The 24,337-nt window shown below is 38.7% G+C and overlaps 1 protein-coding gene across 1 annotated transcript; it reads right to left on the bottom strand.

Moving 5' to 3' along the window:
- Positions 1–9,079: 9,079 nt before the first annotated feature.
- On the bottom strand, positions 9,080–9,508 carry LOC138910347 (uncharacterized). Its single transcript, XM_070201581.1, has one exon. The coding sequence runs from the start codon at positions 9,506–9,508 to the stop codon at positions 9,080–9,082; it is 429 nt and encodes a 142-aa protein (XP_070057682.1).
- Positions 9,509–24,337: the final 14,829 nt, after the last annotated feature.

Here is a 24,337-nt window from a genome sequence, read left to right as displayed (position 1 = left end):
TTATATTCCGTAGCTGCTAATTACCGTCGTGGGAGGTATGTTTTTGTATTTAATTCGGTTGTATATATTGTATTCAAATTCAGATATATTCATTCTTATATAATTTATACTGTATTTAATTTCACTGTATTAAATTCAGTTGTATTCAAACAACAAAAAATCAAGAAATATAGTGTATACCGTTCTATTCAATTCGGTTATATACATTGCATTCAATTCGACTATATTCATTCTTAACTATTTTAGATTATATTTAATTTCACTGTATTCAATTCGACTGCATTCAAACAACAAAAAATCATAAAAAATAATGATATTCGGCTGTATTCAATTCACTGTATTCATTCGTAGCTGCTTTTACATTATATTCAATTTACTGTATTAATTTGATTATATTCAAACAATAAAAATTCAAAAAATACAGGGATCTGCCACAAAAAATAACCTTCAGAATATATAAATACAGGCGAAAACACAAAAATTAAACTGTATTTGCATTGAAAAATATAAAATACACTCAAATTTGAGTGTATTTGTACAGAATATAATGTATATGTATTATTGTATGTGACTCAATAGCAAAGAAGAGAAAAAAGTTCGCCGGATACAATGTATTTGTAGATGATGTCTTCCGACCAAGCAAAACAATATATACATTGCATTGAAAATAAAAAATGGAGATTAAAAAAAAAATCGGCCAGATTGAGAATACACTATCACATTGTATCTACCAAAATCTGATCAGACGAACAAAAATCTAGCCATAATGTATATTTTATTTAATTTAATTCGGCCACAAAAAATAAAATATACTCAAATATAAGAAATACACTCAGATCTGAGAAATCCGGTCGGTTGCCCATGAATTTCAGCCAGAGATGACGGTGGGTGGAGGTATGACGAGACCGATTAGGATTGGGGAATTTGAGCTACTAAATTGAGAAATTTTCATAGCGAGTGAGAGAAGAGAGAGTACAAAGGAGAGAAAAAAATAAAAAGGAGGTCGAACGGCAGTGTTCCGGCGGGTTAGGCCGACGGTGGTTCTATGGTGAGATTGTAAAGAGAAAAGAGAGTTTAAGGGAGATGGGGGAGGCGTCTAGGCTATAGTATGAAGATGAAAGTAGGAAGAGAGGAAAAGTTAAATCCCTTAGAGAGGGTATTTGCTAGAAAACTCAATATTTAGCTATGTATTATAATTAGTTTAAAGTGTATTTATATATGATAAATATAGTGTATAATTTAGTTATACCATGTGAAATTTTCTATAATATACTTAATCCTTTCATTTTTACTTGTCCATGATGGACTTTGCACTCCTCTTAAAAAAAAAATGAAGTATTTATTTTACTATGATACTCATAATAGTGATAGCATTTCAAAAGGTCTTGAAAATTAAATTGGGGAATTAGTAATTAATGATAAGAATAAAACACGAAATTATCTTTCTCTTTATTTGCTAAAATGACAAGTATAAATAATATTTTAGTATAGTGGACAAGTTAAAGTAAACGAAGGAACTAAAATATTCAAACAATCTACCATAAGTAATTTTATATATATATATATTATCAATGTAGTGTAGCTAGTTATAGCATATCATTCATTATATTTTTATGTTACCGATTTATGACTAGTATTGGTATTTTTGTTGTTGTAAGTAATCTTAACATGATGTTATAAAAAAAATTGTACACTATAGAGCTTAACTTTATACTGGAAACATTTTTGGGAGGGGAAGAGATATGGGATTACATAAGAGAAGATACAGTAGTTGGTGAGAGAAATGTTGGGTTTGCTTTAAAAGGTGCATTAGATGAAAAGGACTTGAACCTTTAAAGAAAGTGATTGGTTGCATTTCCAAATTATCCATTAGTACTAACTTTTAGTAGTTCAGGCTGTACTTATTGAGTGATCAAAGAGAAGCTTTACAAAGTCAAACATGTCCCCACATCTCCCACGTATACATACAACAAGCTTCCTAATTCCTCTTTTCACACTTTAATTATTACGTTTTAAAGAATGAGAAAGGGGGTCTTTTGACTGTTTCTACCAAATCCAGGCGTCCTTTTGCAGCCTCTCTTCTTCGAATGGATTTACGTCACCTTATTCCTCTTACTATTCTGTATAACAAATAACTAATAACTTAAATGAATTGCATAATTTCATCATCTACGGGAATTGAGAAGTAATCTTGCTATTCTAGGCTGATGTTAATTTTCTTTACCCGTAAAACGGTACAGTTAAATTTATACGTGGTTTATAGACAAGTGAATCGATTTGATCCAAAAATAATAGATGAATTAGACAAAAATATAAGACTTAGCCTTGAAATTAAAATAAACGGCAAATATCTTAGTCCCGGGCGCAGAGCTACCGAAGGCAGTAAGAACAGTATAAATAAGCAAGAAAGTAAAATGTTATTTGAGCTTTGGATAGGATATAGTGTATGTTTGTCAGAAAATTCATATCTTTACAATGATAATAAAGCTTACTATTTATAGTTACACCTAGGGAACAAGGTCCTAGGATCAAGTCCCTCTTAAATGATAATTATGAAGGCCATTGAAAAATATGTAATGGTGGGCAGTGAATTCCATATTCTGTGTAACGGATCATGCACTTAATGCTATAGAATATTCTTCATTGAATGCTACCAGATGACATGTATTTATTTTGCCTTTATGAGTATCATTCTCTCCGATGACAAGCGAGATCATTGCCTTCGGGTCCGACTGTCTTCTCTCTTCGGCTCCATGTGTCGCTTTCTCATGTGATCATTAAATATGAACATGCTTTACCCCATACAGATAGTCCCTATGCTTTCCAGTGGCATAACTTTGTGTCACCAGAAAGTTGGCAGAGATACCTTTCTTGGCGAAAAATTCTCTGACCCCCTCTGAAAAGTTTCTGACGGTTGATTAGATGCACACCTCTCCACATTTAATGCCCGAACATGCGTTATCCCACGATTTAGTATCACTTTTCCCGGTCATCAAGGTAATTATCATGATTTTAGCCGCCTATTCCTTTAGTTATACGCATCAAACTTCTTCATTTACACTTCATAATTCTTCAAACTTTCTCAAACTCTCTTTACTCAACTCGTACTTTGTCTTCAACCTTTCTTTAACCCTCTTTTTGAGAGAAAACTTTCCTTCTTTTCTTATAAAAAATGGCCTCTTCTTTCAAAAACCCTAGTTCCTCAAAGAACAAAGGTAAAGCTTGTCACGACCCAAACCGCAGGGCCGCGACGGACACCCGATGCCTTACACAACCGAGTACCCACGTAACATATCTTTCTTATCATACCGTCATGGGTAAGTGGGCTAAGAGGGCATGAGATAACGGGAATAAAACATAAGGGAATACTAGACATAGGACGACCCAACATGATATAGAAACTTATACATGTGACATACAGGCCTACAAGGCCGACACGATCATTTGTATACTCAAAATGTAGGCCGATAAAGCCATACAAGTATCCATATACATGACATTTATCTACAAGCCTCTAAGAGTACATAAATATCATAAAGGTCAGGACAGGGCCCCGCCATACCAATCAATACATATTCAAATCATACCAACCAAATAGACAACTTCGGAGTAAGTGGAGTGCACAAACACCTTTCGCTGAGCTGATAGCCTACTAGGAGAACTCTCAACCTGTCTATCGGGACCTGCGAGCATAAAATGCAGCGTCCCCAGGTAAAAGGGATATTAGTACAAATAAAGTACCGAGTATGAAAGGCATGAAAGAAACATGGAGTAAAGAACTAAACCTGTAATTTTGGATAGCTCTGTGAATCATGAAAAATTTATAATGTCATGCATGTGCGTATAAATGTCATACCATGCATAAGTATATGCGTACATAACATTATCAAGCCTCTGAGGGCATCCCATCATATCATCTCAGCCGTTGTGGGCGAAATCATCAACGTATACTAGCTGATCAGGTGGTGGTGCATATATAACGTCATAACCTTTCCCCATACCCCATACACATATACTATACGTGTTTATAACGTCATCTGGTCATGGGTCAGTATACATGTATAAATGGATGCAATGCATAATGAAGTAAGTCAATAATATCTCTCGGAATGTCATGATATCCATGAATAGACAATATGAAAGTAGGACATATGGGGAATCTAGAACATAGGCAACCCTAGTACTTCTAAGAATAGAATCATTTATGAAAGTTGTGTGCTTGCTCGTTTAGTTTGTATCATATGGATCATGCCAAAAGGAAAGAAGGGATAGCCTTAACATACCTCAAGTCATCAATGCAACTCAACAACAAGCTTATGATAACTAGCGCGCCAATCCTATAACAAAAAAATATATGTACGACTTAGATAGCGCTAGTATATTACGTATCTCAAATAATAACTCGATTATAAAATAAAATGGGCAGCATTTCCCCTGATTTTACTGCTCCCTCAAGCCTACTATAGGCGAGATACAAACACAATACAATCAGCAACCCAAAACCAACCTAATTACAATTCGGGACCTTTAATACCACAAAAACCTCAAATATACCATAACACACCCAATCAACAAGTTATCAATTAGCCTGAAACTACAATGACGAGCGACCAACCTACTACCCTATCACATATGACGTTTCTCCACGCTCTTTTATCCTTCCAAACTCCATAAATCAGCAGCACAATAGGCCAACATGAGTGGACAGCAAAACAGTCCACTAAAAGTGAAAAACAATCGAACTCACAGATTTCGATCACCGTCCCATGAGTTCTAACTATTAGGAAACCAATTTATCAACCTTCCTTGATATTTAAACACTTAAAAAATATAGAAATTAGACGTTTCTTAACTATGAAGTACCTTACAAAACTCGAACTACAAAGAAAAAGGAGAGGCAGTATAATGATACTTACGTCGTAGGGATCGTTCTGATATTATCGCTTCTCGATTTCGTCCCCGGGATGTTAGTATTCTCTGAAACCCTATTATAGAGCTCAAGGATAGGATTTATGGTGTTATCTGGTTGGGTTCTATGGAAAAATGGAGAGAGAGACGAGTTAAGACTTATATATCAACTTTTGAAAAGTCAAAGAAGTGCTAGCTTGGCACCCTCGCATTAGCCCATCTTCCGACGCTTATATATTTTTATCCAGATGTCGTTTGAATGAACGGTTAAGTGTGTTGGAAACTACATTCCAAGACCTTAAATTTGGTATATAATATGTCCCAAAAAGACCTCATAGCATACAAAATTTATTTCTCCAAAAGCTCAGTTACAAGATAAATCATTAGTCAGTTTTTCTGCAACAAAAATCTGATTTTTCCCAAACTTTATATTTTTTATCCAAATATTATATATAGTCATATTATGACTTTAAGCTCATTTAAATATGTTTAAAAAGTCTCATATTCATTATACATCACCTTGGGATGCACAGAGTGTAACAAAGCTGATGACGCTCCTCCTCCTACGGTGAGCACCATCATCCCAAAAGAGTCTTGTCACCACTAAGGAGTCCAAAGAGAAGTATCCTTCTGCTCACCCTCGTACATGGGCCATTAGCGTATACCCTTCTTCTATCCGTCCTTCCAGTATTCATACTATAAAGGAAGACTGCCATTTCCAAGATTTAGATATTATCGCCCCTGACCTGGCGGGGCGGATAACCTTACCCAAGAAGGGTTTTATGTATTTTTATACATACCCCTTCACTTTGGGGGCGTTCTCTTAGAGTGGAGAGCTTGACTCCGTAATCGTGGAGCTCTGCATCCACTACTAGGTATGCCTGTCACAAGTAAGTCCTTCTGTGTGGAGGACAATTGCTTAACTTCGGCATCTGTGCCAGGAGACGGGAGATGAGCTAAACCAAGCTCGATTAATGAATCTTTATTCCCCCAAGAATTTTCGTAGGGGAATGATAAATTTCACCAAGCGTGGCCACCATGCTCTGCTATCCAGCATGGATGACGATAACAACCGTAGGTGTATGGAACGATTCGTTGCAGTTGCCACCAATGACATCATTCCGGCCACGGCTTCATTCTTTCCAGAATTATGGAACCGCACTCGTAACTTCACCATTTGTCTTTTCTTCCATTAAAGATTGTCCCGTCTTGTTTTTACTTTTCGTATAAGGAAGTTGATTAACCTTCCTCTCCTATTGAATTCTGGTATACCCCAGGGCTCAGTTGTCATCCCCGAGGAGGACACTTTAGCTAATCATGCTGACGCGGCGAGGCTGCTGCAGGAAGCTTTCACATGAATAGGTGTCTCCGGGCCTTCTTCTAGTGCAAGTGCTTCTTCTCGAAGTCCCCAGCCGGAGAACAAGCAACCAAAAAAAAGACGTTCCTCCGTGGCCGGGGAAAAAATAAAAAGGCAAAGAGTGCCGCACCCGAGTCATCTCCGGAAGTTGTGGTGATGAGCCCCGCACCCGAGTCGGCCACAGACATCATGGTGATCGACGATGATGGAGAAGCCAGCGAGGAGGGGGCTTCTGTACATAGAAGACGACGACCTTCCTCAGCTCAACAGAATGCTCAATATGTTGAGTTAGTTACACCATCTGAGGATGATGCCTTGACACTCTAGGGGGAGTATGATATGGTGGAAAATGCCAGCTCCCGTTTCCGAATTCCAGTCGTCGTGCTCGGTACCGTGAGGCTGAGTACAAGGTCCCTGCTGTCTTCGGTTGATGAGCATCCAACAACCAGCACTGCGTTTGATGTAGCCACTTCTCATCCTTCAATGCAATCAACTTTATCTCCTTCTTCACCAACTCTGCCTTTGCCACCAACAACTGCTACATCATCACCATCGGTCGTGGTTGTCCGAGAGGAGAACGTCCCTCTTCCCTAGTCCCCAGTTCACGGGAACTTGGGGCAAGATTATGCTGCCCCCTCAGAAGATACCCAAGGAGGAGGAGCATCACCCTGTCGGTTTGAACTGGATTTCATATATTGTCCCGACCGGTGAAACTTGCTAAATATTTGAAGCACTTGGCTTCAGAGAAAGATTGGGAAAAAATACAAACTCTCTCGGGAGAGTGTTTGTTGAACAATGCCATGCACAATGCAACAGTGCTATAGTCTTTGTTTCCTCTGTTATTTCTTCTATATGTGTTATGGCAGGGTTTTGAATTTGCATTCTCGTTTTGCAGACCAACTTCCTTTCTTTCGAGGGTCTTCAAAGGATGATTCGTGATAAGGAGGAACTTACCTCCAAGCGGGATCAACTTTTGGCCGAGCGGGACCAAACTGCTACTCGCCTCTCAGAACTGGAAGCTCGAGCTGCTGAGGCCATTAATTTGGAGGCTCGGTTGCAGCAAAGAGAGCAAGAAGTAGTGATCCTTACCCAAGAGGTCGCCCCGTTGAGGGCTCAATTTGAAGAAGCTAGGGCCAAATGGTTTGAAGTCCATATTGCCGCTTTTGCTGCATCCGATCGCGAGGCTACCTCCGCTAAAAGATTGAATAATTTGGAGACGACCTTAAACTCCAAAGCTAAAGAGCTTGTTGCTACCGAAGAAAAGTATGTTCGGTTGGAGGAGAAGCATAAGAAGATCATAGAGCATAATAAAATATATAGCTCCACTGTCCGTGATTTTGATGTCAGCCTCCGATCCATGAGATCCGCACGGGACAACTTTTCTGCTGAGGTTGGCCAGGTTAAAGAAGAACTTCAGCACCGAGCGGCTTCCCTCATTGTTGAAAAAATATATGCTATGTACAGCATAAGGAGAAAAACCTTGGAAGAGGCCAAATCGGGTGTCATTGACTTTGATGCCGAAATCGCTAAGGCCCATGAGCTGAAGTTAGCTGCAAAAAGGGGTCTTCCGGCCCAGTCTAATGCTACCGATTCTTCTGGTTCTGATTCTGAGTTCTCGGGAACTGAAAAAGAACCGGAAGGTGATGATGCTGAAGGCAAAAGTATCAAACCGGTAGCGGATCTACCCACTTCTCCTTGGGGCGTAGATGCTTCTCTTCCTCCAGGTTCCGGAGATGCAGCAGCTTAGTTTTGCCTTTCTTTTTCAAACTTTTGTACTTGTGTTTTTTGGCACATTTATTGTAAATAGAGACACTTTTTCGTTCAAGTATAATTTTTTCTCTTTGCGTCCTTTTGTTTAAGTATTTGCGCAAGTTTGCTCTTTGCATCTTTTTTCGTTTAAGTGTTTGCGCAAGTTTTACTGTTTGCGTCTAAATGTGCAAGGCTTCGGCTGTATTTTCCTCTGAAAGCATTTGGATTTCGGGCGTAAGTTCTTCCGAAATCAACCCTTTAACGTGAGATTTTTTATAAGAGAGGGCATTCTTATGTTTACGGTGTTTTTGAAGAGGACATCTCTTGTTCATTACGACACTAGCATTTGAAGTACTTGTTTAACTTTCAAATGATAAAATTAGTTCATCGTTCAGACAAGAAACAAGATAGAAACAAAAGGACTTTACTTTATTACTTCCATTTTCAAAAGTACATAAGTATTCGTTGTGCTAAAAAGAAATTGTCATTTCCTGTGGCTAACTTGTACAACATGTTTCTACGGGGTTGGCCGCACAGTCCCCGGCCCCGATGATACAACTATATTTTTGGGTTTCGTATTCCGGTCGAAGTGGCAGTCGTTGTTGCCGTGTCCTCATATCATTCCCCCTAGTTTTCGAATGCGAAGAATGCGAATTTGAACACTGAATGTTTTATACCTTTGAGGATTCCACTAGTGAATTGCTAGATAATCTTCAGTTCGATAACAAACTTTACTTCCCCTTAGGAATTTATGCTATCGAGCCAAAGATTATCTAACAATCCCCCAGTGGCTTGCACTTGTGAATGGTCGAGTAATCTCTATTCGACATCAAACTTAACTTCCCGATAGGAACTCTGCTATCGAGCAAAAGACTATCTAATCGGTCCGTAGTTGTTCTTTACTTGTATGCCTTTTCATTTAAAGGTTTTATTACTGAAGCTTCCTTCGGAGTATGCTTTCCGTTGCTTCTTCGTTAAAAACCTTACCAGAAAAACTCAATTGGGACAAAAACTAGACGAAGGGAAAAATAGTGCATCACATACTTTCAATACAGGCGATGTTTTTCAGCAATAGTATCTCTTAAGGTGTGCCACGTTCCAGTTGCTTGGCAACTTTTCTCCATCCTGATTTTCTAACTCGTATAACCCTTCCCCGGTGACAGCTAAAACCCGGTAGGGTCCTTCCCATGTTAGACCTATTTTCTCGCATTGAGCTCCCGGGAGTTTTGAGTTACTTTCCTTAAAACCAAGTCTCCTACTTTGAAATAACGGAGGTTGGCCATTCGATTGTAATATCTCTCTATTCGCTGCTTTTGGGCTTCCATCCTTAAATACGCCAAGTCCCATGCGTTCATCGAGAAGCTCCAAATTGACTAACATTGCTTCATTGTTTGCTTCTTCGTTTGCCCGAAAATACCTCAGGGTAGGTTCCCCTACTTCCACCAAGATTAGGGCTTCTGCCCCGTACACAAGAGAGAAAGAAGTCTCCCCCATGCTCGATTTGGCTATTGTACAGTACGCCTATAGTACACCTGGCAGCTCTTCGGGCCAATTACCTTTAGCTACTTCTAATCTCTTTTTGAGATTTTGTAAGATCACCTTGTTCGTTGATTCTGCTTGGCCGTTTGCGCTCGGATGATAGGGTGATGATATGATCCTCTTGATTTTCAAGTCTTTGAGGAACTTTATGACCTTTGCGCCTATCAATTGCGGCCTATTGTTGCAGGCTATCTCTTTTGGTATCCCAAATCTGCAAATTATGTTCTCCCACAAGAAATCTACCACTTCACGTTCGCAGATCTTTTGATAAGGACATGCTTCAACCCATATGGAAAAATAGTCAGTTAAAATCAAAAAATATATTACCTTACTGGGGGCCGGAGGTAGTGGTCCGACGATATCCATTCCCCACTTCATGAACGGCCATGGTGGCAAAACTGAGTGCAAAGGTTCTGATAGTTGATGTACCAACGGTGCGTAGCATTGAAATTTATCATATTTTTGGACATAAGCTTTGGCGTCATATTCCATCCGGGCCAATAGTATCATGCACTAATCAATTTTAATACTAAGGAATCTGCGCCTGAGTGATTTCCGCAAATCCCTTCATGGACTTCTCGTGTAACATAATTAGCTTCGGAGGCTCCCAAACATCGGGCCAACTGGCCTTGGAAAGATCTTCTGTACAATTGACCCCCCTTGAAGCTATATCGAGCTGTTTTAGTGCGTAGTGCCTGAGATGCCTTAGGATCTTCAGGCAATTTCCCATGCTCGAGATAGTCAATAATCTTGTTTCTCCAGTCCTAGACCAAATTAGTTGCGTTTACCTTGTAATAACTATCAGCGTCTAGTACCGAGTGCATAAGTTATACGACTATACCGGAGTTCGATCCTTTCATCTCCGTGGATGATTCGAGGTTAGCTAGTGCATCTTCTTCTGCATTTTCTTCCCTCGGGATATGCTTAATTGACCACAACCGGAACCGAGCGAGCAGAGCCTGGACCTTCATTACGTATTGTTGCATGCGTTCCTTTTTGGCTTCGAAGATCCCGTAGACCTGATTTTCCACCAATTGGGAGTCTTATTTGATTTCTATGACCTTGGAGTCTAGTCCCCGGACCAATTCCATACAGTCAAAGCTTCATACTCCTCTTTATTGTTAGTCAGAGGAACAATTCTTATGGCCTGTCTTAGGGTTTCTCCTGACAGCGTGGTTAGTACTCTGCCGAGCCTGGACCTTTTCACATTGAAAGCTTCGTCCGTGAATAGGGTCTAAACTCCTGATGTCGACTCCGACACCATTACTGCTTCTTTGGTAGCCAAAGGTAACAGTCCCGGACTGAAATCGGCCACAAAGTCGGCCAAGACTTTAGACTTAATCGCAGTCCTAGGCTTATATTATATGTCAAATTCACTCATTTTGACAACCCACTTGGACACCATACCCGAAAGTTTGGGTTTATGAAGAATATTCCTCATGGGGAAAGTGGTTACCACAACTATCGGGTGACATTGGAAATAAGGCCTAAGCTTTCGAGCGGCGACTACGAAAGCTAGGGCCACTTTTTTCAGATGTAGGTAGCGAGTTTCTGCCCCCGTTAGAATTTTACTAACATAATAAATAGGAGATTGCGTACCTTCTTCCTCACGGACTAAAACAACACTTACCGCTACCTCAAAGACAGCTAAGTAGATCAGTAGTTGTTCGCCTTCCTCCGATTTTGACAGTAACAGAGAACTTTGACAAATACCTTTATAGATCCTTCAAGGCCTGCTGACATTCCAGTGTCTATTCAAAGTTATTCTTCTTTTTTAGGAGTGCAAAGAAATGATGGTATTTGTTCGAAGACCGGGAGATGAATCTACTCAAAGTAACCAATCTCCCTATTAGCCTTTGAACCTCTTTCACGCTTGACAGTTGTTCCGGGATATCTTTGATGGCTTTAATTTTATCGGGATTAATTCGATCCCCTTTTGTGACACCACGAATCCCAGGAACTTACCGGAGCTGACCCCGAATGCACATTTTTCGGGGTTAAGCTTCATATTATGCTTCCTTAAGATGTCAAAAGTTTCTTACAAGTGTTTAAGATGGTCACCTGTGTTCAAAGACTAAACAAGCATATCATCTATGTAAACTTCCATGGTTTTCCCTATTTTCTTTTCGAACATTTTGGTCACGAGCTGTTGATAAGTGGCTCTGGCGTTCTTTAGCCCGAAAGGCATCACATTGTAACAATATGTGCCAAATTTTATTATAAACAAAGTTTTTTCCCGATCCTCCAGATTCATCTTAATTTGGTTGTACTCGGAGTAAACATCGAGAAAACACATTAACTCGTGCCCGACCAGTGCATCAATCATTTGATCAATGTTTGGTCATGGGAACGAGTCTTTCCGATTGAACCGATATCAAGCAAGCGAGTTACCTCTTCTTTGAGAAATTTATTTCTGACCTCAGTAATACGACATATTTTCTGTCTTACTGGAGGGATGCTGGGGTCCAGGCATAGCTTGTGCATGGACACTTCTGGCGGGATACCTGTCATATCCGCATGTGACCATGCAAAAGAATCGACATTTAATTTAAGAAATTCAATAAATCCAGACATGAGCTCGGGGTGTAGTCCTGTCCCCAAGTGGAACTTCCTCGACAAGATTTTTTCAAACAATGCGGCTTGTTCAATTTTTTTCGCCGTGGATTTTGTTGCATCCGTTTCGTCTTGTACCTGAAAATATCTTGGTAGTTGATAAGATCCCGACTCCTCCTCCTCTGGTTGACTTCGCTCACCTCGGGAGCAGGCGTCGGTTCCCATAATTTCTATGCCGCATACTCCTTCCCTTTGCTACTGGAAACTGATATTTCATTCATCTCCCTTGCTGCCGGTTGGTCACCTCTTATTTGTTTAATTCCCTCTAGAGTTGGGAATTTCAGCAACTGATGATATGTTGATGCCACAACCTTCATCTCGTGCAACCATGGTCTCCCCAGGATGATGTTGTAACCCATATCGCCATCCACCACCTCGAAAAGGGTCGTCTTCATCACCCCTTCACCATTCGTGGGCGGCAAGATCTCTCCTCGGGTTTTTACACTTGCTAGGTTGAACCCGGTAAGGAGTTTTGTGGCCAGAATGATGCTTCCATTGAACTTGGATTGTTCCAACATCCTCCATTGTATGATGTTGGCCAAACTTCCTGGGTCGACCAAAACACGTTTAATTTTAAAATCTAAGACATTCAAAGAAATTACCAACGTATCATTGTGCGGTAGCAACAATCCATATGCGTCTTCCTCCGTGAAGGTAATGTCGTCTTCAGCGACTTCTTGGAGTCTCTTGCTATGGGTCACTGACACCTTCGTCTTTTTGCCACCGAGAATGTAACCCCATTAATCTCGTTCCCCCCGAAAATCATGTTTATCTTCAAGCGCGGGGGATCTTCTCCTACTTTTGAAGATTTTGCATTATCACGATTGCTACCGTAGTTGTTTTTAGCCCGGTCACTTAAATATTCCCTGAGATGGCCATTTTTCAGCAATGTCGCCACCTCTTCGCGCAGATGTCAGCAGTCCCTAGTACGGTGACCGTTTGTCCCGTGGTATTCACACCATAAATTAGGATCCCTTTGGTTGGGATCAGATCTCATTGGCTTCGGGAATTGTGCTTTTTTTTAATGTTCCTCATAGCAGACACCAGCTCCACTACGCTGACGTTAAAGTTGTATTCGAAGATCCTAGGGTAGGAAGAATCTTGAGAACCTGACGTTTCCTTGTTCTGCAATGACCTGTTATTTCGACTACGATCAGTTCTCCTATCGGTAGATAATCTATCCGCTGACCGGAAACCTTTGTTGCGTCCTTCAGCCCATTCATAAGGCAAGAATTGACCCCTTGAAGTCCGTCGATTTATGTCAAAATAATCTTTTAATTTCTGTCTATTCTTTTCCCGGTCCCGACCCTTGACCAACGCTGGGAAACGAGTTGATCATTCTCATTCCTTATCTTAGAATCATACCGATTATGAACATCCGCCCAAGTTGTTTCCTGGAACTCGAGCAAACTTTCTTTTAAATTTCGGGAAGCATCGGAACTTCTCGGATTCAAACCTTTGGTAAATGCTTCAGCCGCCCACTCGTCCGGTACGACCGGTAGCAACATCCTTTCCTTCTGGAATCTGGTCACAAACTCCCGCAGCAACTCGGACTCTCCTTGTGCAATCCTGAATGTGTTGCCATTTCGGGACTGTACCTTTCTGGCCCCGGCATGGGCTTTGATGAAAGAGTCTGCGAGCATCTCGAAGGAGTCTATAGAGTGCTCGGAGATAAGGCAACAAAATTTTTCTTTTTGGTGGCCCAAGAAACAAGACATGAGCCAAGAATGTAGAGCAAATACCATATCAGGGCTCCTTTCGTAAGGGTTTCCCCGAACTTCTTCAGTAGAACTGACTCAATCTCGTGGGGAGCTAAATCGTTCCCCTTCACCGCCGTAGTATAGATAGTGATGTGCTCTTGAGGATCTGAAGTCCCATCATACTTTGGCACGTCTGGAATTTTAAACCGCTTCGAGATCAATTCTGGTGCCGCGCTCGGTTTGAAGGGCAGCTGGATATACTTCTTTTAATCTGGTCCTTTCAGTACTGGTGGTGCGCCCGGAATTTGGTCCAATTGGGCATTTATTTCCCTCATAAACCGCATGAGTTCGGTTTTAAAGGGATCATTTTCATTATTGTTGCCGAAATCCGCTAGCGTTCCCCCCGGTCCCATCGAAACCGACCTCGCCCCTCGGTGTGTGGGTGTCGACCCTATGCGTTGTTTGATTTGAGGGAGCACCGGGAGGAACTGGACTTCGTCCATTCACGTTGTTAGAAGCACTCGACAACACCAACTTCAGCTCCGTCATGACCTTATCATGCCATGTGAGATAGCCTATAATGGCCTCTTGTTGCTCCTTCAAGATCCTTACTGTTTCGATGATGTGCTCGTCTTCAGCATCATCAGGAGTGGCCTCTCGAACATGTCGTGGATATTGCCCACCGTGAACCGGCTGGCCTCGTTCCCCTCGTTGTGGGTATCACTGATGGAATCTTCGTGCTGAGGCCGATTTCCTTGGGCCTCAACGTTATGCGTGTTGTTGACACCATTATCTGCCATTTTTAAAGATTTTTTCTAAGAATAAAGAATCAAACAAGTTAGTAATAGATGTAGGGATCAAATCAACTACACGATTGTCTATGCCCCACGGTGGGTGCCAAACTGTTTACACGTAAAACTGTAATTTATACGTGATTTATAGATAAGTGAATTGATTTGATCCAAAAATAATAGATAAATTAGACAAAAATATAAGACTTAGCCTTGAAATTGAAATAAATGGCAAATATCTTAGTCCCGGGTGTAGAGCTACCCAAGGCAGTAAGAACATTATAAATAAGCAAGAAAGTAAAATGTTATTTGAGCTTTTGATAGAATATAGTGTATGCTTGTCAGAAAATTCGTGTCCTTACAATGATAATAGAGATCACTATTTATAGTTACACCTAGGGAACAAGGTCCTAGGATCATGCCCCTCTTAAATGACAATTATGAGAGCTATTGAAGAATATGTAACGGTGCGCAGTGAATGCCATATTCTCTGTAACGGATCATGCACTTAATGCTATATAATATTCTTCATTGAACACTACCGAATGACTAGCATTTATTTTGCTTTTATGAGTATCATTCTCTCCGATGACAAGCGAGATCATTGCCTTCGGGTCCGACAGTCTTCTGTCTTCGGCTTCACGTGTCGCTTTCTCATGGGATCATTATATATGAACGTATTTTACCCCATACAAATTTCTCTTTAGATAATTTTAAGAAAATGTGAAGCTTTACTATTCTATTCTTACAAGGAAAAAAGGATAATATATAGATACAACTCAAGTTATTCTGAAATTTTAATTACACAGTTAAACTTTATGGATGATATTTTACTTGTACAAAGTGTCCTGGGCCCTTTTTCATAGCCAAAGCCATCGTAAAATTAGCACGGTAAACAATGTGCCTTACACGTATAGTTATGTAGGGATCAGCTTTGCATATACTAATTATGCAAGAATTAATAATGCAAAAATTAGAATGTACGAATTATTTCTCGTTGAACTTTGGTTTGTTATTTAAAAGTTAGTATACATACAGAATTAATACTTTCATAAAAAATCAAGGACTTCACAAGAAAGATCGATAGAATTAATACCATCATTCGAAATGAAAGGCAGAGGGCAAATAGCACAATACAAAAATTAAAAGTGGTACTAAATTCCACTTCATAGATGGAATATCAAAACAGGTCTGCAACTGAGGAAAAAGCACAAGAGATCGATCGACGTTGTGTTTTTTTTTTGAACTCAAATAAAGATTTTTATTAGGTTGAATCAGCGATCAACAAGTTTAGAATAAAACTAGGAGTGTACTTTCAATTGAAAGGACTAGCATAATTTCTAGGCCCTTTTGTCAAGCAATGAGCAACTAAATTTATTTGCCTCTTTACCCAAATCATAGAAATATTAGAATTTCTCCTTAGCAAGAAACAACAATCCTCTAGAGCATTCTAAAGATTCTATAATCTTCAATTGAGGAGTTACAAGATAGTACAATTTTCTTGGCATCACATTCAACTACCCACGAGCTATTAAAATGTTGAATCAATCAAATGAGAGCAAAACTTAAAGCTCTAATTTCAGCATGCCTAGTGTTGATATAACCTCGAGAAATCAAAGAAGCTGCAGCAATAAACTAACCTGCTAAATCACATACAACAACTCATGCTCTACCGTATTCTGAAGTAAGGAAGACAGCTGCATCCATATTGCATATTCAGATCCCATGTGGAGGCTTAGACCAAGAAAGGGCCACAAGCGGAGTAGAAGCACTCACTAGACCTCCCAATCGCTTTTAGCTATAGCAACCTCCTATTCGCTTAAAATATTTAGAGCTTCGGATATAATATAAGTAGGAGAAAGAACTTTACCATTACATATAAATTCATTCCTTATGGCCCAAAATTTCTAAAGGACTGCGCATGTATGCCTAGCCTTCAAAGAATTTGAGGCATTAACAACACGACTAAGGAACTCTGCCATATTAATGCCTTCAACATCCAATTCATACTATCATGCCACCAAGACTTCTTTCTCCTTATCACAATTAAGGAATACATGTTCACCATTTTCCTCTAAGCCAAAAAAAATATACCCCGCTTGAAGATTAATGCCTCTATGTAAATTCAATTTAGTAGGTAGACTTTCGAGCTAACCTCAATAGAATTCTTAATTTATGGAGGTAACTTCAAGTACCAAAACTTCTTTCCGTCAATAAATACCCTTGAACTCCAAAGTTTGAGAGAGAGTGAGTATAAAAGATAATAACCTGATTTAACGAAATGCCAAATTAATCGATCAGCTTCCCCTATTACATTAATCGAAATACTGAAAATTATTTTTGTTTCCTCTTCATTGAAGATAGAGAAAATTTTATTTTCATTCCACCTTTTGTCATCTTCACAAAATAGATCTTTAACTTGGATACGTTGAGTTTCCACAGATAAATACTTTCGAAAAAAAAATTATTATCTAAAGGCAGCCAAGGGTCGTTACCAATACTAATTTTTTTAGCATCCCTCATCCTCAATCTGACATCATTTTACAACAGCTTCTTTAAGCAATATGCTATTATACACATAATTAGAATCTATCTATATAATTATATAAAACAGGGCCTAAGACAGGTGGCGTGGCACTATATATGATTAGAGAAGCCATTTCTCTTTTTCCACATTTTTTGCTATTTATTCTCATTTTTATGTTTATCTTATTTTCGGATGAAAAATTTAAAGCGACTGTTCATTCTCTTTAACCTCTTTAGCCACCTTTTCATTTGTTTTCCACCGTTTCGTATTCATTTTCTCCTACTAAACCGAAAGCTCTCCGATCTCCACATACCATGGCAAAGCTAAGGACGTTCCCTTTCTCATGGAACTTACCCATTCTTCATCCCTTTTTCTGCATTTGAATTTTCCTCTTTTTTCATCAATATAAATTGTGCCTGGTGCGTTTGGTGCGACCAAAATGGTATTCATTTAAAATATTCATTGTGATATATAAAAAATTCACATTCTCCAAATATGCTAATGTTTTTCATTCAACAGATGTTTGCCGAACTCTGACATAAAATGGAGGCATAATTGTGTTTTGTTACTATAGAATGCATAGAAAGGGACAAAATGTGATGCTTTTTCTCTTACTGGGCGCATCATATTATATGTTACAATCTTCCATTCCTGAGTGTTCAGGGAAGACGTCAACTAGAGCAACATATAGTATACAATATGTCTTTTCTCTTACTAGACTAGAAGTATTTTATTACTTTATGTCATAATTATGGTACCCATGATAAGTAATTCCTCTTTAATTTTCTGATATAAATACTTATAGTATCATGGAATAAGTGGTGTTTTTTCGTCTTTGTTATTGTTGATAAAGTACCAAAGATGGTAAATTTTCCGAGAAAAAGAAAGAAAAAATATCGGAAAGCGTAGAAAAAGAGTTGGGATATGCGTGATATGGTTTCATTATTTTCCTTTTTATTTCTTTTCCTTTTTTATTTCATTCTTATATCTTATATTTTTCACTTATTTAAGATTGAATATGAGAAAAGTAAGAATTGTTCACTACCCATGTAAGTGATGGAAAAAAATAAATTATCCATGTAAGTACGATCTATGATTTACGTTTCGTAAATCTTGAATGAATCAACTGCAGTCATATATCTCCTTAATAAATTAGTAGTATAATGTGATATTCTTTTTCTATGAACTCTAATTTAATGTTTAGTTTCTAATTATCTACTTGCTGCCCTTTCTTTTTATCGTTTGAAATTTAAACTACATAAATTTAAATTGCTAGGGAGTCTAGATGAAGGTGAAGGTGTAACGACCGGAAAGTTGATTCTAAACTAAGCTAAGGGATTAACACTATTCTTTTTATATTTAAATATAATTATTATGCATCATGATATCCAGTAATTTTACATTATTATCTTTCATCAGTTATTTATCTTTTGTTTTTCAAATTCAGATATACTTATTTAAATGGGTTATTCCATTTTAACTAAATGTTTCGCAAATCCTTCATCCAAAGAACTTGGTATAGGATGTTTGATTAATGTTTTATTTTGTTGAATATATGATACTAATTAGTTAGCTATATTTTGTTGTATAAACAATGTATCTCTATGTATTTATATAAGTCGTGGTTTCAAGAGAAGTGAGATGGCACTACAGTCTCGTATTTGACAATATAGAGAGGGTGGTAGATAAGTTAAAGGGGCAAGAAGAGTTAACAAGAAAGAGGAAATAATTTTAGAAATTTTACAAAAAGTTAGGAGGAGAAATAAAAGTTTTGCCTGGTTAATTAAATGGAATCATGGGAGGAAAAATGGATAGGAAGTAACAGAAAAGAAAAAATAACAATTAAGGGTGGTGGACTTTTAAAAATGGTAAGAATAGCTAACAAGAAAAAAGAAAATGATTTGGGGGATTTTACAGAAAAATAAGGAGAGGAATTATGTATCTGGTTGATCAAATGAAATCTGATGGAAGGAAAGAAAAAGAAACTGAAAAGGAAAAACGAAATTGTACCATGAAAGAGGAAGAGGAGCACTATTTTGCAGGAAAAAAAGAGAAATGAAGAAACAAAAATAAAATAAGCAACCTAAGAGAAAGAAAAAGAAAAAGAAAAGAGAAGTAAAACTGAACATGCCCACCAAAAAACAAAATACTTACTCTCTCCGTTTCAATTTATGTGAACCTATTTCCTTTTAAATTCGTGTTAAAAAAAAGACTTATTTCCCTATTTGGAATCAATTTACCTTTATGCAATGATTTATAACCACATAAAATATATGTGTCTCATCTTACACCACAAGTTTAAAAGTCTTCTTTCTTTTCGTAAACTCCGTGCTCAATCAAATGAGTTCACATAAATTGAAACGAAGGGAGTACTTGGCTTAAGAATACCTTACAGGAAGAAGGGAAAGCGAAAAACATCCTTGGTTTACATCCTCTAAATTTTCAAATCACTATATTTTCTCCTTTCTATTATTCTTTTGTATTCTATTTTGATTTATTCATGTTCACATATAAAGTGAGTTTTTTTTAAATCTTTTTATTATACATAGAGGAAGAGAAAATGTGGGAGATGTTTACAAGGTGAATGATCTAACCCCAATAAAATAAAGTTCAGCCAATATAAGTATTAAACTGAAATATATTTGCACATATTCTTTTTGTCATAAAATTTTATATAAAAAGTTTAAAAAATCATAGTAAAATTATGAAGCGATGTTTGATATTGATAAATACTGATTTTCTTTATATAAATAATATTAATAATTAATTATATTTTTAAGACCGTGCGAAGCGTGGTAAGTACACTATTTATGGCATAATTGAGCCGATAAAAAAGTCACTGCATGAAAATATTTAGCTTTGAAGACTTGACAAAGAAGAAAGTTTGGGTCAGTGAGAAATCTCTAACCCTGCTTCCCAAGCATAGCGATATTAAAACAGTGCAAGTTACGAAAACTAATACCTCCTATCTCCTTTTTTCATAATGGTGCTGCCATGACAGCCAATTCATCTTTCTTTGCTCTCCAATCTTTGAGCCCTACCAGAATGAGTTTATCATTTTTTTTCAGATCATTACATATATAGTTCGGAATAAGCGATATAACCATACAATATGATGGGATAGAATGAGCCACTAACTTAGTCAAAACATGCTTCCCTACTCTAGATGAAAATATTTTGCCCCAACCCAAAATTTTGTTCCTCGCCTTATCTTTAAGAAAAGTAGAAATTTGATTATTATTCCTACCAATTAATGAAGGTAAGGCCAAATATCCGATATGATCAATGGGGTTGTAAACCTCTAATTCAGTAGATAAAGTAAGTTGTGCATCTTCCCCATGTTAGCGCTGAAAAAATATCAGACTTATTAAAATTTACTGCTTGACTCGGAGCTTTCTCATATATAGATAAAATAATTTAGTATTAGCACATTTTCTGTTTATAGCACGGAAGAAGAAGAAAAAACATTTGCAAACAAAAAATGAGATATACTAGGAGCTCTCATGTATATTCGACTATCATGGATAATACCTGAACTTTCTGCATAACGAAATAAAACAGATAACCCTTCCGCACATAAAAATGTATAGGTAAAGAGATAGATCATCTTGCCTAAGTCCTCTCTCTGGAACAATTAGCCCAATTCCCTCCCCATTAAATTTTTTCTTTACTCACAGAAGTCACACACATCATAATAAAGTTAATTTAATTAGGATCAAACCCCAACTTAACATAATAGCTTTAAGAAACCCTTAGTCTACTCTATCATAAGCCTTGTGTTTACCCGAAAAACGGATAGAGTTGAATTTATACGTAGTTATAAGGATACGTGGTATAACTTGGCACAAATCGGAAAGTAAGTAAAAATATATTGAGTATTGACTGTATAAAGAATGAAATACAAACCAAACTGAGTGGAAAACGGTTTATGAACAAGCAAGACAAATCAATATACAAAACCCCAAAAAAGATAATCTCTATATGAATATTAGTATGTTTTTCTCTGTGAATATCAATAATATGAAAGTGTATGAATGCCTTGATGTTGGATCCCTTACAGAAATAATAGACATCCCTCTTATAGTGGAGGGATCCTACTTTAAAAATACATAGTGGGGAACCTATGATAGGTTAGCTTTTCCCTAATTCCCGCCGAGATTCTCTCCCTTAGTGCGGCTGTAACGGCTCTTGTCCCTTGGCTCGATCTTGATCGGACTTGGTATTGGTTGGTTTCCAGATTTAGAGCCCAATATTGACTCGAGCTCGATATTGACTCGGGGCCCGGTATTGACTTGGGCTCGGTATTGGTCGGTCTCTGGCTCTCAAGCTCGATAACGCCGCTTCGCATCATAGTTCGATTTGGATTCGAGCTCGGTATTTGATCGGTTACAGAAATTTGAGCTCGGGTAACCTAGCTTCAGACCTCATACCCGATATTATGAAGATGACCTTCGATCCATTATGTTCCAATCTTAACTAATCATACGAAGGTCGAAATCGGTTTTGTACGTTGAGGTGAATCAACAATGGATGGACAAAAGTCACAAAGTATGAGATGAGATTAGGTCGTCATTCTTAAGATGAACAATAATGAGGGAGCATTAAAGGACTTGGATTTATACATATGGGATAAGCAACGTAAGTAACCTGGAGTTTGGTAGCAGACCTCAGTAAGGATAAATTGAAGTAAGAGTTATGTATAGTATGACCTACCTAGGTGCAGTAAAGTCATACGGGTGGATAAACCAAATAAGGTATAGCAATATTCGTGAGTTCAACAAAGTGTCGGACGAAGAACTTCGATATACCCATAGATACCTAGAGGAAAATCTTATCAAACTTTGTATATGTTCACAAAGTGAGGCCTAGAGATTGGCTAAGAGCTGGAGGAAAGTCGTGGTATGAGAAAGAGGACTAAAGGAGGGAATTTACATTTATTCGAAGAACAATTGCCTAAATGGCAAGGAGAATATTAAATTTTGGTATCGGATTTGAGTAATTTTGGTGTGGATGAACTCATGGCAGAATGGGTGTTCTTATTTTTTGACTTTTACCCGATTCGAGACGTGGGTCGGGGTCGACGTTTTGGGACGAATTTCTAATTTCTTGCTAAAGTCTTGATTTTGTTAATTAGAATAGTTTCTTATAGTTATATTTATGGAATGTAATAGCTTTTGGCTAGATTTGGGCCATTCAAAGTCGGGGAGTTGAGGAAAAGACATCCTTATTGACTGATTGAGCTTGATTTGAGGTAAGTGGCTTACCTAACCTTGTGTGGGAGAAATCCCCTTAGGATTTGGTATTGTTGCGACAATTCTGTGATATGTGAGTGCCCTGTACGTGAGGTGACGAGTGCGTACACGGGCTAATTATTGAAAATCTCATTTTTACTAAACAGTAACCTGTTATATCTTGAATGAGTCATCCCAGCATGTGTAGTTATCCTTTTTAGCCTAATATCACATGTCTACGTGTCTTAAATGCTTATTCGAAATTTGTTTAGCATGCTTAGTTGAATTCCTGTTTTTCCTTGATTTGTATTAGTCTTAAACAATAGGATCTTTGTTGTTAATTGTTTGTTTTCCATCGGTTTCGAGCTGTGTGTTTACTTTTGGGACTACGAGGCGGTACCTCGGGAGATCCCTTATTTTATATTTACTTTTGGGACTACGAGGTGGTACCTCGGGCGATCCCCCGCAGCATATTTACTTTTGGGACTACGAGGCGGTACCTCGAGAGATCCCCCGCTGCATATTTACTTTTGGGACTATGAGGCGGTACCTCGGGAGATCCCCTATTGAGTATTTACTTTTGGGACTATGAGGCGGTATCTCGGGAGTGCCCCATGTTGTTTATCATTATGTGTTGTGTTGTTATCTTCCTGTATTTCTCGTTGTTAAATTCTCATTCTTTCATTATATTGCTATATTTTCTGCCTTATTAGTATATCTAGTAGGGCCCTAAGCTGACCTCGTCACTACTCTACCGAGGTTAGGCTTGGCACTTACTGGGTACCGTTGTGGTGTACTCATGTTACTCTTCTGCACATATTTTGTGTGCAGACCCAAGTACCTCCTCCCAGCCCCGCTATTAGTTGAGAGTACTTGTTGCTACTTCGGTGACTTCAAGGTATATCTACCAGCGTCCGCAGACCTCAGAGTCTCCCTCTATCCTTTTATGTTGTTTTTCTTCATTGTTCCTAGACATTGATGTATAAAGACAGTTAGAACTTTTCTTTAGAGCTTGTAACTTATGACTACCGGTCTTTGGGAGATTTTTATACTCGGATTTGTTAGTTTTACTTGTATATGCCGAGCGGCAGTTTCCAGCTTTACCTATATATATATACTGATGTTGTTAAGGTTTAGTTGTTAATTCTGTTGTTAGTCAGTTATTCAGCAACTGTTAGGCTTACCTAGACTTAGAGACTAGGTGCCGTCACGACATCTTATGGAGGGAGATTTGGGCCGTGACAAGTTGGTATCAGAGCTCTAGATTCATAGGTGTTATGAGTCACAAGCAGGTTTAGTAGAGTATCGCAGATCGGTACGGAGACATCTGTACTTATCTTCGGTAGGCTATGGAACTGTTAGGAAAATTTCACTTCTTTGATTCCTTATGGTGCAAAATTGTTGACTTCAGAATTTTAAACTTCTGTCTTTTATTCTCTCACAGATGGTGAGTACCCGTACAGCCGTATCAGATGGCCAGGCACCCGCACAACCTTCTAGAGCCGCGAGAGGCTAGGGCCGGGGTAGAGGCCGAGGTCGTCCACGTGGTACAGCCAGAGCACCTGCACGAGCCGCTACAAAGGAGGCACCAGAAGCTTCAGTTAGAGCGCAGGCACCTGAGACGCCTGTTACTGTACAAGCGCTTCAGGAGACCCTTGCACAGTTACTGAGCATGTTCGGTACTCTAGCTCAGGCAGGGTTGATTCCACTTGCTCCTGCCACATATCAGGCCGGGGGAGGAGCACAGACTACCGCCGCCTGCACCCCAGAGCAGTGGGTTCAGGTCGACCAGGTTCCAAAGGTCATACTAGCGCAACCGGTAACCCTAGTGTGGCCCGAGGGTAGGACAACAATTTCTAAGGAGGAGTAGCTTAGGCTCGAGAGGTACAAAAGGTACCACCCTCCTACTTTCAGTGGCTTCG

Source organism: Nicotiana tomentosiformis, chromosome 1 (assembly GCF_000390325.3).
Source record: "Nicotiana tomentosiformis chromosome 1, ASM39032v3, whole genome shotgun sequence".
In the NCBI taxonomy this organism is placed as follows: Eukaryota; Viridiplantae; Streptophyta; class Magnoliopsida; order Solanales; family Solanaceae; genus Nicotiana; species Nicotiana tomentosiformis.
Note: the sequence above shows the minus strand (reverse complement) of the source record. Positions and strands in the feature narration are given on the sequence as shown.